This window comes from Budorcas taxicolor, chromosome 15, assembly GCF_023091745.1.
Source record: "Budorcas taxicolor isolate Tak-1 chromosome 15, Takin1.1, whole genome shotgun sequence".
In the NCBI taxonomy this organism is placed as follows: Eukaryota; Metazoa; Chordata; class Mammalia; order Artiodactyla; family Bovidae; genus Budorcas; species Budorcas taxicolor.
In genome coordinates this window covers 8,667,009-8,688,709 of record NC_068924.1, presented here as the reverse complement: position 1 = coordinate 8,688,709, position 21,701 = coordinate 8,667,009, and the positions used below count along the sequence as shown (strand labels likewise).

The 21,701-nt window shown below is 37.3% G+C and overlaps 1 protein-coding gene across 1 annotated transcript in view; it reads left to right on the top strand.

Moving 5' to 3' along the window:
* The window catches only part of CNTN5 (contactin 5), a 654,757-nt gene that overhangs the window by 241,150 nt on the left and 391,906 nt on the right, over positions 1–21,701 (top strand). The window contains exon 6 of the mRNA XM_052652997.1: positions 1,288–1,390. Coding sequence (XP_052508957.1) covers positions 1,288–1,390 — 103 coding nt within the window. The remainder of the gene's footprint in view (positions 1–1,287; positions 1,391–21,701) is intronic.

The window sequence follows — 21,701 nt, the reverse complement described above, 5'->3', positions numbered from 1 at the left end:
CTTGCTTCTGTCTTTCTCTCACTTACACAAATGCTAACTATTCATATAATTCCCTCAAATGTACATAATACTTTCAGGATGCCTCATTCAGGGCACTTATTACCTTCTGGGCTTCCCTGGTGCCTCAGATATAAAGAATCTGCCTGGAATGCAGGAGGACCCAGGTTTGATCCCTGGGTTGGAAAGATCCCCTGGAGAAGGGAATTGCTCCCCACTCCAATATTCTTGCCTGGAGAATTCTATGGACAGAGGAGCCTGGCAGGCTACAGTCTACCGGGTCACAAAGAAACACCAACTGAGTGGCTAACACTTTAACATCACTTTCTATCTTACTTTACAATAAACTCTTCTCTCCGGTGCTTGTGGTCCTTAGTATGTCCGACTCTGCGACCTCATGGACAGAGGACCTCACTGTAGCTCGCCAGGCCCTTCTGTCCATGGAATTTTCTAGGCAAGAATAGTGGAATGGGTACAATTTCCCTCTCCAGGAGATCTTCCCGACATATCGACTGAACCTGCATCTCCTGCATTGGCAGGCAGATTCTTTACACGGCACCACCAGAGCAGCCCCTTTCTTCTCCTACCCTTGAGTAAATACTGTTTCTTTTTTTAAGAATACACTTACTTTTAAAGAATACACTTGAATGCTTGAGAGCACAACCCATGGATAATTCATCTTTGTATCCCAGAATGCTTAACAGAATGTATAGATTATGCTGCTGCTGCTGCTAAGTGGCTTCAGTCATGTCCGACTCTGTAAGACCGCATAGATGGCAGCCCACCAGTCTCCAACCTCCATGGGATTTTCCAGGCAAGAGTACTGGAGTGGGTTGCCATTGCCTTCTCCATATGCACACTATAGATATTCAATAAATATTCAATAAATATATGTTGACTTAACAGCATTTATTTATCTGACAATGACAAACTTCTGAGGCCTTTACTTATTAAAAAAAAAAAAACAAAACACCATTATTTACCATGGGATTTGTTCATAGTTACTTATTTCCTCTGAAATATAATCAGTAGCTAAACTACCAGTTGATTGGCACTTTCAATAATTATTATTTTAAAGGGCATTGAATATACATGCAATCCAGTCCTTAAAGATAGCTTAGAATTTCATCATAATTTAAGTCTGTGTGCACGTCTTATTTCAATGCATCAAGAATTTAGCTGTCTTCAGACAGATATGGACAACACAGTGCTTTTCAATGTAACATCTCCAGAATTGGAAATAAATTGTGACATTCATTTAATGTTTAAAGACTATTCTTTGTTTCCCAGGTGTGATGGGAGAATATGAGCCGAAAATTGAGGTCCATTTCCCTTTCACAGTTACAGCTGCTAAGGGAACAACTGTTAAGATGGAGTGCTTTGCACTTGGCAAGTAAGTACACATACTTCTATAATTAGACACAACTGTTTATTAAAATGGGACATGTCTTATTTTTATATCACTTGCTTTGCTAGGTTTTATTTTCCTTGAATTAAACCTTGAAGCTCCTTGGTGGCTATTCATTTTTTTAAAGAAAGGCAAGTGGGAATTGACGAAGTAACCAATTATAATTATCTCTTTGGTCATTTCTCTGAGCAATAATGTATCTAATTTTGCTATTTTAACATAAAGGAAATGTAATAAAAGGAGAGCTTCACATGTCTTTGCTTATTTGTCTTAAAATTTCAGTATCATTCTTAAATTTTATGCAGCAATGATGTAAATAAAAAAGGGATGAGGTCCTATCTTCTCCCTATGTAAAAGATATAGATTCTGACAAGAAATAATAAGACAAGAGTATAAAAATCATAAAGATAATAATCACATTGGTCTAACAGATTACTTTAATCTCTTCTGGAATAATGATAACAATAGCACCAGCTGTCAATATGTACAACATGCAATTATTCCCCAAATCAAGAAGATGATTTATACCACACTCTAATGCCTGCTATGCTTAATGATTCTTTTTTGGAGATTTTAAATCGCACAATGTATAATCACTTGTCAATGATGTTTACAATAAAAATATCGGGCATAAAAACAGGAGTGAGATTTTGATTATATTTGATTAGAGTATTATGATTTATTTTAAATAGAGTTTGGCTGTTTTATTTTTTTACAGTGATAAGACCTCAGAGTCCTTTTTAGACTCTATAATTATAATTTGCATAATACATCTCTATCAGAGTTACTAATCATTCAACTACAGTCATGGTGAGCAAACTCCCACAGCATAAATATAACATACTTGGAAATAAAACATGCTCTATAAATATATTTGTAGTGGGCTTAATCTGTGGGTGTGAAAATCTTAGTAAATATGAAAAATTCTGCCAATAAAAGGTGTTTTAGAGCATAACAAGAGTAATCGCTGTGTTTTCTAATATTAAAACTATTTGAAATAACATGCAATTCTGTTTAAATCTAAATAGGAGTCAGATCATAGTCGATTGCTTGGGGCTGGTGCACTGGGATGACCCAGAGGGATGGTATGGAAAGGGAGGAGGGAGGGAGGGAGGTTCAGGATGGGGAACACGTGTATACCTGTGGTGGATTCATGTTGATGTATGGCAAAACCAATACAATATTGTAAATTAATTAACCTCCAATTAAAATAAATAAAATTATATTAAAACAAACAAACAAACAAAAATAGATTGTTGTTTGGTCCATCATGAGTGTTGAGCAGTCCAACAAAAGATGCCTGTAAGAAGTATATTTCAATAACTTAAAATTCATCCAGGAGTTACTTGGCAACTATCTGAGGAAGATTTCCAAACCCATATATATTAATAATTACATACTACCTTAAAAGTCATGTTTTTTTATCATTTTCAAAGTTGTGGTGTCAGGTATGCTTGAAAATGCCCCAAGTGAACTGCTCAATTCTGATAAATACAAAAATAATTATATTGGCTTGATGTCAAAGGTTTTAGTATATCCTACAGTTAAATAATTTTTAAATGTCAGAATTTGCACTAAAGCCACAAACGAAAGGAGGTCATACTGTAAAACAAATTAGAGAACTAGATTTATAGGGAAAAAGCAATATGGGATATTTCCCCAGGCAGGGTTATTTAATAAATTTGATATGTTTGCTTTCAGAAGTCTTGAAATATGCTTAGTAAATAGATCCGTAAAGTCCATTTCATTCTAGGCTGGATCTAACTGCCAAATTAAGTTCTTTTAATACTATATTTTCTTCAGCTTCTCTGCTCCTTCTTTGTTACTCTCTCTTTCCCCATGAAAATAAATAAATATGTAGAAAGGTGAACAAAGCACACAGACTGTCTAGAAGTTCTCTGCTGCCAATTCTTTATGTGAAGTGTCACAGTTATGGGAAAAAGAAAAAGAACATGCTATGAAGAGATTTATCCGTACCCAAAGGCTGCAAGGAGATTCAACCAGTCCATTCTGAAGGAGATCAACCCTGGGATTTGTTTGGAAGGAATGATGCTAAAGCTGAAACTCCAGTACTTTGGCCACCTCATGCGAAGAGTTGACTCATTGGAAAAGACCCTGATGCTGGGAGGGATTGGGGGCAGGAAGAGAAGGGGACGACAGAGGATGAGATGGCTGGATGGCATCACGGACTCGATGGACGTGAATTTGAGTGAACTCCGGGAGCTGGTGATGGACAGGGAGGCCTGGCGTGCTGCGATTCATGGGGTCGCAAAGAGTCGGACACGACTGAGTGACTGAACTGAACTGAACTGAAAGACTAATTTACCACTCTGTTAAAAGTAAATAAGATTAAAGAAATAATATCTTTACATATGTTAATTTCTGTAGGACACATTATCATGTGGAATAGATCATCATTGCATCTCAACATGATCAGAGCAATTCGAATTAATACCTGAGAATCTGCTTTATTCCTACAGCTCACCTGAGCTACATCCCACTTTAATAAGTACAAGAATCCCTGGTATACCTTTGTCTGTCCAAAATCTTCAGTACCTGTCACTAGATATCGATCAGCACCTTGCCACTCAAGCTGATTTGCCCCCTCAGTCTGTCTACATAGAGTAGTTTAACCAAATGTTCCCCATAGACTATTATAACCAAATTCTGGCATGGAGCATACTAAGTTCTATTCTATCTCATGGGCTTTGCCCTTGTTTCCTCTAGGCCCCCACTTATTCTCTGACCGCAACTTAAACATCATCCTCTAGAGTTCATCTACAATACTTGAAGTATATAAAACATACCCATTACTCTGTATCTAAATCTTGTATTTTTCTTCATCCACCTTAGCACAGTTTTAAAGTATTCACATATGTGTTTCACTACTTAAAAAAAAAAAAAATCACTCTATCAGTCAGGAATCCAACTGGAAAGACTCAGATAGCTCAAATGAATTTAGGCATAAATTGAAGATCCAAGAGAACTAAGAAAGAAACTGAAGTATCTGCAGACTAGTGATAGCAAGAAGGTATTCTCATCCTGAAGCCAAAATGAGCAAAGGTGGAAGATAGTGTCACCAGAAGCACAGAGACCTGAAGATAAGGTGTTGTTTGGGGGCCACTCTACTGCAGCTATAGCTGTGCAGAGATGCATTAGATGAACACAGCTGAGGAAAGGAGCAGGAAATTCATATCCTGACTTTTTCTTTGTGTATTCTGATCTTCTTCTGAGTTCATGACCAAAAGGCAACTAGAAGCCAGCCTGCAAGCCCAGAGAATGCAGTTGGCAATACAAAAGGAAGGCAGAGATTCTGAGAGAAGATGAGGGTGACCGGCAAGGGAGACAAACAGAATAACCAGCAAGTACCCATCATTAAATTCTAAGCCTCGTGAGGGCAGGGATCCTGATTGCGTTCTTCACTTGTGTATTTCCAATGCCTACCACAGTGCCTGGCACAGAATACTCAAGAAACAATTTTTGAAGGAATAGATGAACTCTGAAAGCTATGTGCCTACTTAATCCAGTCTACTTTTTATTAACAGATAATAAATAATAGACTTTATTTTCTAAACATGTCAAAATACACTTCAACCACTGTTCACAAAGAAAAATGCTATGTTCTTACTCTTTTTGAAAAGTACATTTACCTCTGTACATAATTTGTCCCTAAATACATTCAATTCTTGCAACTTAGAGCATGTAAATTAATGCAGCTATAGTTGCACATGGAAATTTACATCACCATACGTAAAGTAGATAGCCAACAGGAATTTGCTGCATTTCTCAGGAAACTCAAACAAGGGTTCTGTTTCAACCTAGGAGGGTGGGGTGGGGAGGAAGATGGGAGGGAAGTTCAAAAGGGAGGGGATATATATGTATACCCATGGCTGATTCATGTTGAGGTTTGACAGAAACAGCAAAATTTTGTAAAGCAATTATACTTCAATTTAAAAATAAATAAATAAATAAATAAAGATAATTTAAAGATATATAAACTAATAACATTTTCTGTGTTCTTGAAAGAAAATAGCAGAAAGGCAAATTATTTTAGATTACCAAAGTTTACTGTATCTTAGTGTCACACAAATTCACCAACCTGACTAATTTGAAGTTAAATAAAAAGTCAGTTGGGATTGCAATATACTCACTACTATATATAAAATGGATAACTAATAAAGACCTACTACATAGCAATGGGAACTCTACTCAATACTCTGTGGTGACCTTTATGGAAATTAATCTAAAAAAGAGTGGATATATGTATATGTATAACTGATTCACTTTGTTGTACACCAGAAACTAACACAACATTGTAAAGCTGTGTTATACTATACTCCAATAATGTGTGTATATATATATATATATATAAATAATATACTCCTATATATATACTGTGCTCCTATATATATATGTATATTTTATATATATATACTATACTCCTATAATATGTTAAACTATACTCCAATAAAAATCTGAAAAATAAAAAGAAATGCCATATGATCTTACTTACAATGTGGAATGTAAAGCATGACACAAATGAGCTTATTTATGAAAAAGAAACAGACTCACAGACAGTGAGGACAGACTGGTAGTGGCCAAGGGGGAGGGGGAGGACAGAGGATGGGGTGGGAGTTTGGAGGAATCAGATGCAAGCTGTTTGGTACAGAATGGATAATCGATAAGATACTACTATATAGCACAGGGAACTACATCCAATGTCCTATGATTAAATCATAGGACATTTTAATGTGTACCTATATATATGTGTGTGTATATCACTGAATCACTTTGCTGTACAGTAGAAATTGACACAAGCTTGTAAATCAACTATACATTAATTAAAAATGCTCACTTTATGGAAAAGAAACATATTTTATAAAAATAAAAACACCCCTTAATAAATTTGTAAAAGTCAATAGTAAAGTTGTAAGCTGTAAGTTTGCTTCTAAAGAAATCTCTACTTAAATCTGAATTTTTAGAAAATCATATGGTTTTTCCATAAGATACTGCAAAAAAATACAACAGGAGAGTGCTATTTATACCTACTTGAAAATCTCTCTGCAAATAGAATTATACAACACTGAGTACAGAGAGAATACATGAAGTGACTGTCACATGATATGTTTAGTATTGTTCAGTTCAGCAAAAGTATGATTTCCCCAGGGGGGCGAGAAATGGGAGATGCTTAAAGAGGATCCACTGGGAAACAAAGGTGTGCAAGGCTTGGGAAATACAGCAAAGTGTAAAAATGGGGAGGCGGATAAATCACTTTGGAGAGAAAAGGCTGTTTTAGACATATGGCAGATTATTATCAAGAGATCACCACAAGCTGTTCTCCAGTTTCACCAAAGTGGGGAGAGGGAGAAATTCCAACACTGTGGGACAAAACCAGCGGAGTTAGAATGGGTATAATGTAGAAGTGCTTTAAAAAGTTATTAAAAGAAAAATGGGCTATCAGTGAGGCAGTAGAAGCTTAGAAGCTTCTCCCCCCACACTGCAGCAATAACAAAATAAGATCTGTTTGCCTTCTAATAATTTAGGTGGAATGTTTTCTGAAAGGAGAGAAATGGTACCAGTCAGTGTTGGAAACGAACATTTTAATTGTTCTCTCTTGCCTGCCACTCATCTGCCCACTCAGACTGAATTATTAACAGTAGAAGGTTAGAGTCAGCCAGACTTAATTGGCTGCCTTTTGGCAACCACATTATTATACAAGATTTTAAAGTGGTTGGTGGCATGTGTGGGAAATAGAAATGAAGGGTGTTGCCTTTTCTTACTCAGCATTAAGCTTCGTGACTTTAGTTTGGAAAGAAGCAGTGCCTTTGATATTTCCCAGGTTGGCTTTTAAATACTGGACGCAGTACTCTTGAAGGGAAATGAGAGATAGAAGGTTAAAGGACAGTGCAAGTAAGGACTCTCTTAGGACCCTAATAAATATTTCATTTCAACGTTATCTCTAAATGTGGTGTGCCTAGAGATTATCATACTAAGTAAGTCAGACAGAGAAAGAAAAATACCATATGATGACACTTACATGTGAAATCTAAAAAAATGATACAAATAAATTTATTTACCAAACAGAAACAGACTCACAGACTTAGAAAACAAATTTATGATTACCAGAGGGGAAAGGCTGCAGGAGGAGAGGGATAAATTAAGAGTTTCAGATTAACATATATACACTACATGCATGCGTGCTAAGATGTTCATTCATGTACGACCCTTTGAGACGCTATGGACTGTAGCCTGCCAGGCTCCTCTGTCCATGGGATTCTCCAAGTAAGAATACTGGAGTGGGTTGCCATGCCCTCCTCCAGGGGATCTTCCTGACCCAGGGATCAAACCCAAATCTCTATGTTTACCTGCATTGACAGGTGGGTTCTTTAAAGCTAGTAAAGCCCCTACCGCTGGGAAGCCCCAACATATACATCCTGCTATATATAAAATAAATAGCAAGTATCTACCGGGGGTAGACTCTACTCAATAGCAGAGGCAACTCTACTCAATATTCTGTAATAACATATATGGGAAAAAAATCTGAGAAAGAATAGATATATGTATATGTATTAGGGCTTCCCAGGTGGTGCTAGAAGTAAAGAACCCGCCTGCCAATGCAGCAGACATCAGAGACTCTGGTTCAATCCCTGGGTGGGGAAGATCCCCTGAAGGAGGGCATAGCAACCCACTCTAGTATTCTTGCCTGGAGAATCCTATGGACAGAGGAGCCTGGTTGACTACAGTCTGTAACAGGGTCACAAACAGTTGGACGTGACTGAAATGATTGGACATGCATGCATGTATATGCATTACTGAATTACTTTGCTGTACACCCAAAACTAACACATCATGAATCAACTGAACTCTAATATAAAGTAAGAATTTTTAAAAAGAAATGCACTAGAAAAGGGATAAAAAGAAAGCTGGTGCTATTTTCAAGTGATTGTGCTCAGTGTGTAAGTCTGATCCGTATAAGTTGTTAACAAGGTCATGTAGAGCAAAATGAGAACTTGGAAGTATGAAGAGTTATTAAGTACAAGAAGTAGCTACCATCTCTCTGGCTGCAGAAGAGTTGCAGTTACTAAAATTTAAGAAGTTTGGAGGTACCTGAAACTACAAGTGTTGGAAAAACACAAACTAGATTCCTTTGCTGCTTAGGGAAGAATGCCTCACTGAGGTGCCATTCACAGGAATCTCAAGCAGAGAGGGAGCAATATAGAGCACATCCCTTCTCCCTCCTCTAGTCTTGCAGCCTCTTTCTACAGCCTTCTCTTTGCAGTGCAGAAATGTGGTTTCTAGTGTCCTGGCCCTTATATCACAAAGCAGAGTGAGGAAGAAGCTACAGATGGTAATTTAACAGCTAGCACAAGTTCCACTTTACATTTTCAAGCTCATCTTTTAATCAGCCATGAACAACCCCTTCCTGGACCTCATCCCCACACACATCCCTCTTCTGTGATCCTGCAGCTCAGACCCCTCAGTCTAAAATATCTTGCTCTCACAATCCCTGTTCAGTTTTCAATGTTTAAGCCAAATGCCACTTCTCCATTAATTTCTACCTGTTTTACTTGAGATTTAATACATATCCTTTGGAGCCATATGAACAACCATCTCTCACTGTTTAGCCTGCTCCATTGAATTATATGTGTGTATCTGCCTACTGTGCTAAAGTTTTGCATCCCTAGAGTATTCTGTGCAGCAAGTATTGAATATGTTTACTGAATGGAATCCAAATATGAGAATGTGGTCAGTCATCTGTAACAGGAGGTATATGATTGCCTTGGTTTGGTCAGACAGATATCTCCAGATGCCTTTCACGTGTTTTGGCCCTGAAAATTCAGACCACATTATATTAGTTACAGTTTTTTGTCAGGTTTCATTTCACCATATGACCTTTTGCAGACCCCAGAAAGATCACTAGATAATGTCACACAGCCACCAACAACGAAAAACTAAAATTTGGCCACTAATGCTTAAGTGACCCTTTATACAAGGGCAAACTTGGGGTTATTCTGTAATAAAGAAGCCATATGCTTTAAAGCAACATTGGTTTATCTACTATGACAATCCTGCAAGCTAATAGCACTACAGGCAGATTTTTTTTTCTTTACTTTACATGTTCCTTATCTTGCTTTCACAGCCATTTACACACAAGTGGATCAGCTGTGCTCAAAAGGAGTTGAATCAGTTACTGTAATAATTATGTGAATGACCTTTCCAGACTCATCTGAACTCTGGTGGTGAGGTGGAAGGGAAGAATACATTCAATTTCCTGCCCCTTTTAGTTCCTGCTCATCTCTCTTTCACATAGCATTTACAAATCATCTTTTGTTACACTCCATCAAATGCCTATTAGGAAACCAGGACATTAAGTAATTTTTTCCCATTTTATACTTTTATTGCAAATAAGAAAGCACCAGTTATCAATTCACAAAGTAATTTTTGTGGTAGTTTGTGCTCCCTTTTCCTCAGTCTTTAACCAGTCTTTAACCATCTCAAATGGCTCCTCTTCCATCGCATTGTAACTGTGAGAATGACGGATATTCCTCTGAGACTCCCCACAGTCTGCAACCGGTGAACGTTTGTCAAAGAGCCTGCTCTTTAGTTACAGATTGATGACTTATTAATACTGTTTATTTGAAACTGCCAGTCACTAACGACTGTAGAAATTAAAAAATAAATTGGACTTGTGTGGTATTTGTCTATCAAATCAAACTCAAATTACTTAATCATTTGATTGACAAAGGATCTGGGGATAGGAGTTAGTTACTGAGTCTAGGAATCAATAAATGTTTAGATATCATAGAGAAATGGTACATATGGATTCAAGAAAATTGCACTTATGAGCTGTTGATTGCTTCAGTATTGTTGAAGCTAAGAATACATCCTCATTTCAGATGGTACATAAAGGAAATGGGTGCTGAAACCTTAAAGATTGCATAGCCTATTATCAGTTTGTAGACAGAAAAAAGAGACCCGGCAGGGAAAGATTAGACCAAGACACTTGGGCAAGCTGGCCAGACTAATCATATGATGCTTCATCATTTGGTATTCTTTATTTTTCAACATTCTTCCTTCCACAGTGCCAACTATGAGAGTGCTTTATTTACTTATTTACTTTTGCTCTCGGAGGTGTCATCTATTTCTAGGGACACAGGACCAATTTATTATTCACATTTGGAGTCACAGTTAACTAGCATCATATTTCTAATTCTTCCAGAGCTGGCTTAGGACTGCTTAAACTGCCTCACCAGAAAAACCACATACCTGCAAAAGGTCACACAGCTAATGTGCTGTAGAAGCAGACCAGGTCTTCTTATTCTAAAACTAATGCTCTTCCCAACTTATTGTAACACTTTTCAGTTGCTAAGAGTAATTTCCATTTTTATCAAAGCAACTATTTCTCTGGATGCATTAAGTTTCCCAGTGATTAGAAATATTAGTACAGAGGACAAGTCACCAAAAGCATAAAGCAAGAGATAATATAAAAATTACTGAGCTTTATACTTGGATTCTTTTAGACACATCCAAGAACCTTACTTTGGGTGAATCTCCCTGTAGTTTCATCGAATAACCTTTTCCACCAGAAGTTGATTGAGGGATATTCAGTTCAGTTCATTTCAGTCACTCAGTCGTGTCCGACTCTGTGACCAGGCCTCCCTGTCTGTCACCAACTCCTGGAGTTCACTCAAACTCATGTCCATCGAGTCAGTGATGCCATCCAGCCATCTCATCCTCTGTCATCCTCTTCTCCTCCTGCCCCAGTCCCTCCCAGCATCAGAGTCTCTTCCAATGAGTCAACTCTTCACATGAGGTGGCTAAAGTATTGGAGTTTCAGCTTTAGCATCATTCCTTCCAAAGAAATCCCAGGGCTGATCTCCTTATAATGGACTGGTTGGATCTCCTTGCAGTTCAAGGGATTCTCAAGGGTCGTCTCCAACACCACAGTTCAAAAACATTGATTCTTTGGCACTCAGCTTTCTTCACAATCCAACTCTCACATCCATACACGACCACCGGAAAAACCATAGCCTTGACTAGACGCACCTTTGTTGGCAAAGTAATGTTTGCTTTTGAATATGCTATCTAAGTTGGTCATAAATTTCCTTCCAAGGAGTAAGCATCTTTTTTGTTGTTGTTTTTTTAGTTACCTTTTTTAAAAAAAAAATAATTTATTTATTTTACTTTACAATATTGTATTCATTTTGCCATACTTCAACATGAATCTGCCACAGGTGTACACGTGTTCTCAATCCTGATCACCCCCTCCCTCCTCCCTCCTCACACCATCCCTCTGGGTCATCCCAGTGTACCAGCCCGAAGCATCCTGTATCCTGCATCGAACCTAGACTGGCGGTTTGCTTCTTATATGATATTATACATGTTTCAACGCCATTCTCCCAAATGGCTACAGTCACCATCTGCAGTGAGTTTGGAGCCCCCAAAATTAAAGTCTGACACTGTTTCCCCATCTGTTTGCCACGAAGTGATGGGACCAGATGCCATCATCTTAGTTTTCTGAATGTTGAACTTTAAGCCAACTTTTTCACTCTCCTCTCACTTTCATCAAGAGGCTTTTTATTTTTACTTTAATATAAATTTATTTTAATTGGAGGTTAATTACTTTATAATACTTTATTGGTTTTGCCATACATCAACATGAATCCACCACAGGTATACACGTGTTCCCGATCCTGAACCCCCCTCCCTCCTCCCTCCCTGTACCATCCCTCTGGGTCATCTCAGTGCACCAGCCCCAAGCATCCAGTATCATGCATCGAACGTGGACTGGCAATTCATTTCATATATGATATTATACATGTTTCAATGTCATTCTCCCTTTCTGCCGTAAGGGTGATGTCATCTGCATATCTGAGGCTATTGATATTTCTCCCGGCAATCTTGATTCCAGCTTGTGCTTCCTCCAGCCCAGCGTTTCTCATGACGTACTCTGCATGTAAGTTAAATAAGCAGGGTGACAATATACAGCCTTGACATACTCCTTTTCCTATTTGGAACCAGTCTGTTGTTCCATGTCCAGTTCTAACTGTTGCATCCTGACCTGCATATAGGTTTCTCAAGAGGCAGGTCAGGTGGTCTGGTATTCCCATCTCTTTCAGAATTTTCCACAGTTTATTGTGATCCACACAGTCAAAGACTTTGGCATAGTCAATAAAGCAGAAATAGATGTTTTTCTGGAACTCTCTTGCTTTTTCCATGAGGGATATTAAGTTTTTATAACATAAAGGTTTTTAGCATTATGGCAAGCCACTCCAGTACTCTTGCCTGGAGAATCCCATGGATGGAGGAGCCTGCTAGGCTGCAGTCCATGGGTTCGCGAAGAGTCGGACACGACACTTTTCACTTTCATGCATTAGAGAAGGAAATGGCAGCCCACTCTGATGTTACTGCCTGGAGAATCCCAGGGCCGGGGGAGCCTGGTGGGCTGCCATCTATGGGGCAGCACAGAGTTGGACATGACTGAAGCAACTTAGCAGCAGCAGCAGCAACCTCATGACTACATTTCCAAAAACAGAGTCTTTCTTTTAATGATTGCATATTTAAGTTTGTGGTTTCCTTTGGGCTTTTAGGGAAACCCTTCAGCCTTAATGACTATAAATTTAGAAGTCATATTCCAGGGTCTGGTAACATAAAATCTTTATGATTATCTAACCCCATCAATTCTAGTGTAAGTCTTCTTTTCAATTTAGGATTTAGCCTGAGATTCAGAGGATGCAGCATATCTGAATGTCTTTGGACTTTTTGCCAGATACTTGATGGAGGAGAAAATTTTCCTTTATATTAATATCTCTGATGTCAGTGACACACACATAGCACACTGAAGACCACATACAAAGTTTATTTGTTCACTCATTTAAAAAAATGTCTTTATCTATTTATGGCTGTGCTGGGTCTTCTTTGCTGTGCAGGCGTTTCTCTAGTTGCAACAAGTCAGAGCTAGTCTCTAGTTGCGGTTCACGGGCTTTTCACTGCGGTGCTTCTCTTGTTGTGGAGCTCTAGGATGCAAGGGCTTCATTAGTTGTAGCCCATGGGCTCAGTAGTTGCAGCCCCCAGGCTCTAGAGCACCAGCTCAATAGTCATGGTGCACAGGCTTAGTTGCTCCACAGCATCTGGGATCTTTCTGAACCAGGAATAGAACCTGAGTCTTCTGCACTGACAGGCAGATTCTTTCCAGTTCAGCCACCAGGGAAGCCCCTTTTTGCTCACTCTTAAATTTGAGCTCTTACCAATTGAGCAACCAGAGACATAATTCCATCTCTGTCTTTGGAATTTTAGTGAATTTTAAAACTTGGAAACAGATGCTCTTCAGATGAGGTAGGGAAGGTGAATCACATGGAAAAGGCTGTTACTTAAATTGTAGTTTTCAAAACTATCTCCTACGCCTTTATCATACAGGCAACATTAACTAAGTTTTTATTTATCTTTGCAATAATATTTATTGGAAAAGATTACCTTGAAGTTAAAGCATTACAACTTCATATTCTTCACTTCTATGTTGCAAATATAATAGTGCTGTAAAATATGCAATTAAATGAAATGTATCTGCATGCACAATGTATAATTAAACTGCTTCTGAATTATAGCTCATGCCTTTTTGCCTTAAGTAACTTTTGTTTCTCCGTTATATGTAAGCATTTTCCATTTCAGATGACAATAGAAAGTGTGTCTCTTTTGATTTGGTACTATTTGCATTCATCGTCCCTGTCTGTGTCCTTGATCTTCAGTGATAGAGTCACATGCACATTGTAGGATATGATGCAATGAAGCAGTTTGAGTTGCCTGTACAAATGAAACATTTAAATGTGGGTATGGATGTATGTGTATGTGAATAAATATTTAAATCAGCAGAAAGAGTATCTCAAGATAGAAAATGTTAAGACAGCTAAACCTCTGTCGTCATGTTTTTTTTTTCTTTATTATTATTATTATTTTTTTTTGTAATGCAATATAGCAACACCTGCCTTCTGTTCCTGTCACTGTTGTTGTTTGTAACTATGTGGTACAGAATAGTTTTCATGTCAGATCTTTGTAATAATATGTTTTAGTTTGGAGGATAAATTTAACTGATAGCCAGTAGACACAAAATGTGATATTCAGTGGGGACATATGTCAGCTGCTGTTTCATAGTAGAAAAGCAAGTGATAAGTACTTTTGGTCACCTCTAGCCCCTACTTTTCTTTTGAGGATCGAATCAATCTGGTTGCAACTTTTAGAATGTCTTATTTATGGCCTTTTTCTCAAAAGAAGGTCCATTATGAAATCAGGTCACTTGTTTTATACATCCCTACAGAGAAATGTAGCTTCCTCAACATGTCTGATAGAAGAACATGCATCAGGGTTTCCTACACAGAAATAAAGGGGAAGAAATCTTCCTCCTCCACCTTCATATAATACTATTATATTTAGCCACACTCCATTAAAAGAAAGCATAAGTATAATACACTCAAAAGCATATATTGAAAAAAAATGCTTACATATATGAAGCCTAGATATATTTTACAACTGATGGTATGTTATAGTTTAATTGGCAGTATTTTCTTTCTTAATTATTCTTAAGGATGTGTCATGTTCACAAGTGCCTTGGATATAATGAATTAGAGTAATTAAGGCTAAAGTGGTATGTCTAATCTTAGTGACAAAGTCAGAACCTGAGTGATAACATAGTCTTCTTCCATTTATATTCAATTCAATTTTAAAAATCTGAGTTAATAAGCAAAATATCTGCCCTGTTGCACTGGAAACTACTAGGAAAATGGTTGTCAAGTGAATATTTTTGTTTTATTAAGTCAACAATAGTTATTCTAGCACTAACGATCTCAGTTACTTCCAATCGTGTCATCTGTGAGGGTCCAAACACAAGCACCTTTAAAGAGGGGGTTGAATACAAAGGAAGCTAGTCCAGGAGAATCCCTCCTCTGCCTGCTTCATCATTTCTTAACTCTCTGGTTGTTACTGAGTCTGTGTCATAAATAACATAAAGTAAAAGAAACATAAAGAGTGATAGTTAAAGAGATATATATATGATAGTTACCCCATTAGGTTCCTGTTTTGTTTTCACTTTTGGATTAAAGGAGTAAACTAGAAAGGATAAATATTCTTTTTTTAATTATTATTATTGCTTTTTACTTTACAATATTGTATCAGTTTTGCCACACATCAACATGAATCCACCACGGGTGTACAGGTATAGAAAGGATAAATATTCTAATACATTTTCAGTGACTTAAATGTGTAGAAAAAAATCTATTAATTCAAGTGTTCATTTAGATAAACTAAATGTACTGATGAAAGATTTCTTCAAACTGCTTCTTAAAAGTTTTACTGAGGGAGCATTGACATGCAATAAATGTCTAAGATATGCAATGTGAAACATTTTAACACATGTATACACCCGTGAATGTCACATGCCTCTTCAGTACCCATAAACATCCGCATGTAAATGTGTAATCTTTCCCTTCTTTCCATCCATTCATTCCCACCCCCAGAAAGCCACTGATCTGATTTCTCTTCTGTCACTATAGACTAATATGCATTTTTCTAGAGTCTAATAGAACCAGAATTATGCACTATGCAGTTTTCTTTGTCAGTCTTTTTTTCACTCAGTATACAGGCACACCTTGCTTTACAGTACTTCACTTTACTATGTTTCACAGATAGCGTGGATTTTGCAAGTTGAATAAATCTATTGGTGCCATTTTTCCAACATTTACTCACTTTGTATCTCTGTATCACATTTTGGTTATTCTCACAATATTTCAAAGTTTTATTATTTATTATTATCATTCTTATTATATTTGTCATGGAAATCTGTAATCTTTGATGTTACTATTACAAAAAGATTACAACTCACTAAAGGTTTAGATGATAGCAATAAGGTATTTTTTAATTAAGTTAACTACATTGTTTTGTTAGATATAATGCTATTAAATAATGCACACTATTAAGCTGTAGTTTATTGTAAACATTGCTTTTATATGCACTGGGGAGCTAAAAAATCTGTGTTGAGTGGCTTTATTATGATATTTGCTTTATTGTCGTGATCTGGAATTGAACCCATAATGTCTCTGAGGTATGGTTGTATTATCTTGAGATTCATATAAGTTGTTGGGTGTACCAATAATTTATTCCTTTATAATGTAAGTAGTATTCCATTTATTGGCTATATTACAATGTGTTCATGTATTCACCTGTTGGACATTTGGGTTGCATCCAAGTTTCAGCTATTACAAATTAAACTTCTATGAATATTTGTTTATATCTTTGTATGCATATAAACCTTTAGTTTTTTCCCCTAAATAACACATTGAATGTTTCCTCTAGGTTTTTGAACATATGTGACATGGTTACAATAACTCTTTTAATGTTATTATCTAATTCTATCATATGTCTTTCTTTGTGTCAGTTTCAGTTCACTAATGTTTTCCTCTTCATTATCAATTATGTTTTCCTAATTCCTTGCACACATGCAGTTTTTAATTTGATATCAAATGTTTGAATTTTATGTTGTTTGATACTGGGTATTTTGGTATTCTTGACCTTTGTTCTGAAATATGATTAAGTTAGCTGGAAACAATCTGATCTTTTCACGTCTTTATTTCGTGCTTTTTTAGACAAGACCTGAGAGCCATTCGATTGAGGGTGAATTTTTCTCCACTCCTGAGGCAAGACTCTTAGTACTCCAATCAATGACTCCTAAATTATGAGATTCTCCACTCAGACTATTAGGGTAGGAACTATTTCTGACCTGGGTGAATTCTGAGTATTATTTCTCCCAATCTATTCAGAAGGTCCTTTTTGATCTTTAAATATTTTTTCTCAAATGGATATGTTGACTCATTCTAAAGTGAATAATCAGAGAGAATCTTCCATAGATCTCAACATTCTCTCTTTATGCTGCTCCCCTCTTTTGAGTATTGTGAGCCCCAGCCACCTTAGCTCCCCTGCTGCTGCTAAGTTGCATCACTTGTGTCCGACTCTGTGCAACCCCACAGACGGCAGCCCAACAGGCTCCTCTGTCCCTGGGATTCTCCAGGCAAGAATACTGGAGTGGGTTGCCATTTCCCTCTCCAATGCAGTAAAGTGAAAAGTGAAAGTGAAGTCGCTCAGTCGTGTCCGACTCGTAGTGACCTCATGGACTGTAGCCTACCAGGCTCCTCCATCCATGGGATTCTCTAGGCAAGAGTACTGGAGTGGGTTGCCATTGCCTTTTCCAATTAGCTCCCCTAGATTCCCATATTTGTCTCCTCAAATCAGGAAGGTAGATGGGTTTTGCCTGAGTCCCTGCTATCTTGGAAGCTTTGCCCAGGGATTAAACTGAGGCACGTGTATGGCTCCATGGATTATGTAACTTATTTCAGGGATCAATGTCCTTCACAGCTTGATGTCCAAAATTTTGAGATCTATTTCTATTTAATCTTTTTTAGGTTTTTTTTTTTTTTTTTTTTTGGTAGGAAGTAAATGAAAGGTCAAAAGTAAAGGTACCCTAACCATCTATATCTAACTAAGGAGGCAGAAATGAAACATGTGGGGTAGAGCATATTTTACCTGCCTTATTAGAAACAAAATTTTGTGTGAACTTTGGAAATAAAAAAATACCAGAATGGTTCTTTGACTGAATTCTTCCTCAGAAACAATTTGGAATAGGAGAAGTAAAAAGGAAAAGTAATTTTCAAATTTAACTTTATAATCCTCAAAAAGAAATCTGCCATATTGCATTCATGGGAATCTAGAACTTCTACAGTTTAATAACTTGTATTTTCAGTGCCAAGTTACCTGACAAGAACAAAGTCTTGATAGTTTGAGATATTTATCGACTGAACCAATCATTTACCAGCTATATGACATCAGATGAGTTATTGCCTAGATCAAGTCTCATATCAAATCTGTAGAGTAAGAATCTGACAATGACAATTTGTGTGTTATTCACTCCATGTCCAACTCTTTGTGACCCCATTGACTGCAGCCTGCAAGCTCCTCTGTCCATGGAATTCTCCAGGCAAGAATACTCAAGTGGGTAGCCATTTCCTCTTTCAGGGGATCTCCCGACCTAGACCCAGGGATGAAAGCCAGGTCTCCTGACAATGCCTACCTCATAAAATTGCCATTAGATTTCACTGAGAGTCTCAATAGTAAAGGCTTATAAATTGCATATTAATTCCCTCTTTCACTCTAGTTCTCTGGAATATTTAGAAAACATTATTTATTTTATAAAACATTTGTTTATACTTTAATGTTCTGCTTTCTGAAATACTATAAAAGACATAGTCCATTACTCAAGTTTTCCCTCAACCAGGAATGCCAACATCCTATAAACCTCACACTCTCTACTAACATTCAGTTTTTTATGGCTTCAAATAAGAATATACCAGAAAAAACCCAGTCTCTAGATTTCTGCTTATAATATACATTGACATGTGCCTTAGTAATCTAAAATAATTCTGAACCTATAAAACAAATTTACATACATAAGAAACACTGGGAAATTTTTTGTCAGTTTTATATTTCTGAAACATTTTTTCAGGTCAAAACCCTTCTTTTATTCCCCCATTAGTTTAAAGACCAGTTTTTGAGCTGATTTTACATGCTAAGTTAAGGGTAGCATTTTACTCAGGCTGTTGTTAATATTTAAAATATTTTATGATTATTTCAGCATCAAATTTGATATATTGATCTTAGAGAATGCCAAGAGGCTGCAAAATTTTCAAAAGGTAAATATCAGTGGTCAAGTACATAGGAAAAATACACACACACACACACACACACACACACACACACGCACACAAACATTTGTATATGCTGCAGTCCTTGGGGTTGCATAGTCAGGCATGACTGAGCGACTGAACAACTATATATATATATTAAAAATTTTGTTCCACTGTTGATATTAATGGCTTAATAACTATTGCTATAAAATCCGTATGTTCTGGATATAGAAAAAAATGATTAAGCAAAATAACTTGAGTCATATCATAGTTTTAATTGCAATGTGGGATAGAACTTTCTCTGTTTATGAAGATCATCACTGACTTTAAAATCTATAGGTAATTCAATTATAAACAAAAATTTAAGTGCAATGTAGACAGAAATATAACTGAAGGAAAATGGCATTGAAATACAACTTTGAACCTCTGTTCTTCCATAGCTGATACAGACTATGTTGTTGTTCAGTCATAAAGTCATGTCTGACTCTTTGAACCCTATGGGCTGCAGCAGGCCAAGCTCTTCATCCTTCACTCTCTCTCCCAGAGTTTGCTCAAATTCATGCCCATTGAGTCGGTGATGCTGTCTAATCACCTCATCCTCTGCCACCCCTTTCTCTTTCTGCCTTCAATCTTTCACAGCATGAAGGCCTTTTCCAATGAGTTGATCCATCACATCAGGTGACCAAAGTATTGGAGCTTCAACATCAGTCCTACCAATGAATATTCAAGATTGATTTTCATTAAGATTGACTGGTTTGTTCTATTTGCACTCCAAGGAGCTCTCAAGAGTCGTCTCAAGCACCACAATTTGAAAGCATCTATTCTTCGGCACTCAGCCTTCTTTATGGTCAAACTCTCACATCTGTACATGACTACTCCAACTCTCACATCTGTACATGATTACTGGAAAAACTAGAGATTTGATTATACAGAACTTTGCTGACAATGTGATATCTCTGCTTCTTATTAATATTATGCTGTCTAAGTTTGTCATAGCTTATCTTCCAAGGAGCATCTTTTAATTTCATGACAGTAATCGCTATCTGCAGCATTTCAAGAAAATAAAATCTGTCACTTCCACATTTTCCCACCTATTTGCCATGAAGAGATGGGCGAGATGCCATGACCTTAGTTTTTTGAGTTGAGTTCCAAGCTAGAATTTTCACTCTCTTCCTTCACCCACATCAAGAAGTTCTTAGTTCCTCTTTGCTTTCTGCCACTAGAGTGGTATCATCTGCATATCTGAGGTTGTTAATATTTCTCCTGCCAATCTTTAGACTCTAGTTTGCTGTTCATCCAGCCCAGCATTTTACATGATGTACGCTGCATAGAAGTTAAATAAACAGGGTGACAATACACAGCCTTGTTGTTCTCCTTTCCCAATTTTGAACAAGTCAGTAGTTCCATGTCTGATTATAATGGTTGCTTCTTGACCCACATGCAAATTTCTCCAGAGACATCTAAGGTGGTCTGGTATTCTGATCTGTAAATATTTCCCACAGTCTGTTGTGACCCTCGCTATCAAAGTCTTTAGAGACGTCAATGAAACAGAAGTAGATTTTTTCTGGAATTCCCTTGCTTTCTCTCTGATCCAGCAAACATTGGTAATTGGATCTCTGGTTACTCTGTCTTATCTAAATCCAACTTGTACATCTAGAAGTTCTCAGTTCATGTACTGCTGAAGCCTAGCTTGAAAAATTTTGAGCATAACCTTGCTAGCATGTGAGATGAGTGCAACTGTAAGATAGACAGATCGTTTTTAACATTGTCCTTCTCTTGGATAGGAATGAAAACTGACCTCTTCCAGTCCTGTGGCCACTGCTGTGTTTTCTGAATTTGCTGACATATTGAGTGACTTTAACAGCATCATCTTTTAGTATTTAAAATAGCTCAGCAGGAATCCCATCACCTCTACTAGCTTTGTATGTAGTAACCCTTCCTAAGGCCCGCTTGACTTCACACTCTAGGATGTCTGCTCTAGGTGATTGACCACACCATCATGATTATCTGGGTCATTAAGACCTTCTTTGTATAGTTCTCTGTATTTTTGCTTCTTCTTAATCTCTTCTGCTTCTGTTAGGTCCTTATCATTTCTGTCTTTTGTTGTGCCCATTCTTGTGTGGAATGTTCCCTCACTATCTCCAATTTTCTTGAAGAGATCTCTGATCTTTCCCATTATATCGTTTCCCTCTCTTTCCTTGCTGCTGCTGCTAAGTAGCTTCAGTCATGTCCGACTTTGTGCAACCCCATAGAAGGCAGCCCACCAGGCTCCTCCATCCCTGGGATTCTCCAGGCAAGAACACTGGAGTGGGTTGCCATTTCCTACTCCAGTGTTTCTTTGCATTATTTATTTAAGGAGGCCTTCTTATCTCTTCTTTCTATTCTCTGAAATTCTTCATTTGATTGGATATGTCTTTCTCTTTCTCCTTTGCCTTTCACTTCTCTCACCCCTCAGCTATTTGTAAAGACTCCTCAGAAAACACTTTGCCTTCTTGCATTTCTTTTTCTTGCGGATGTTTCTGTCATTGCCTTCTAGGTGTTACAAACTTCCACCAATAGTTCCTCAGACATTC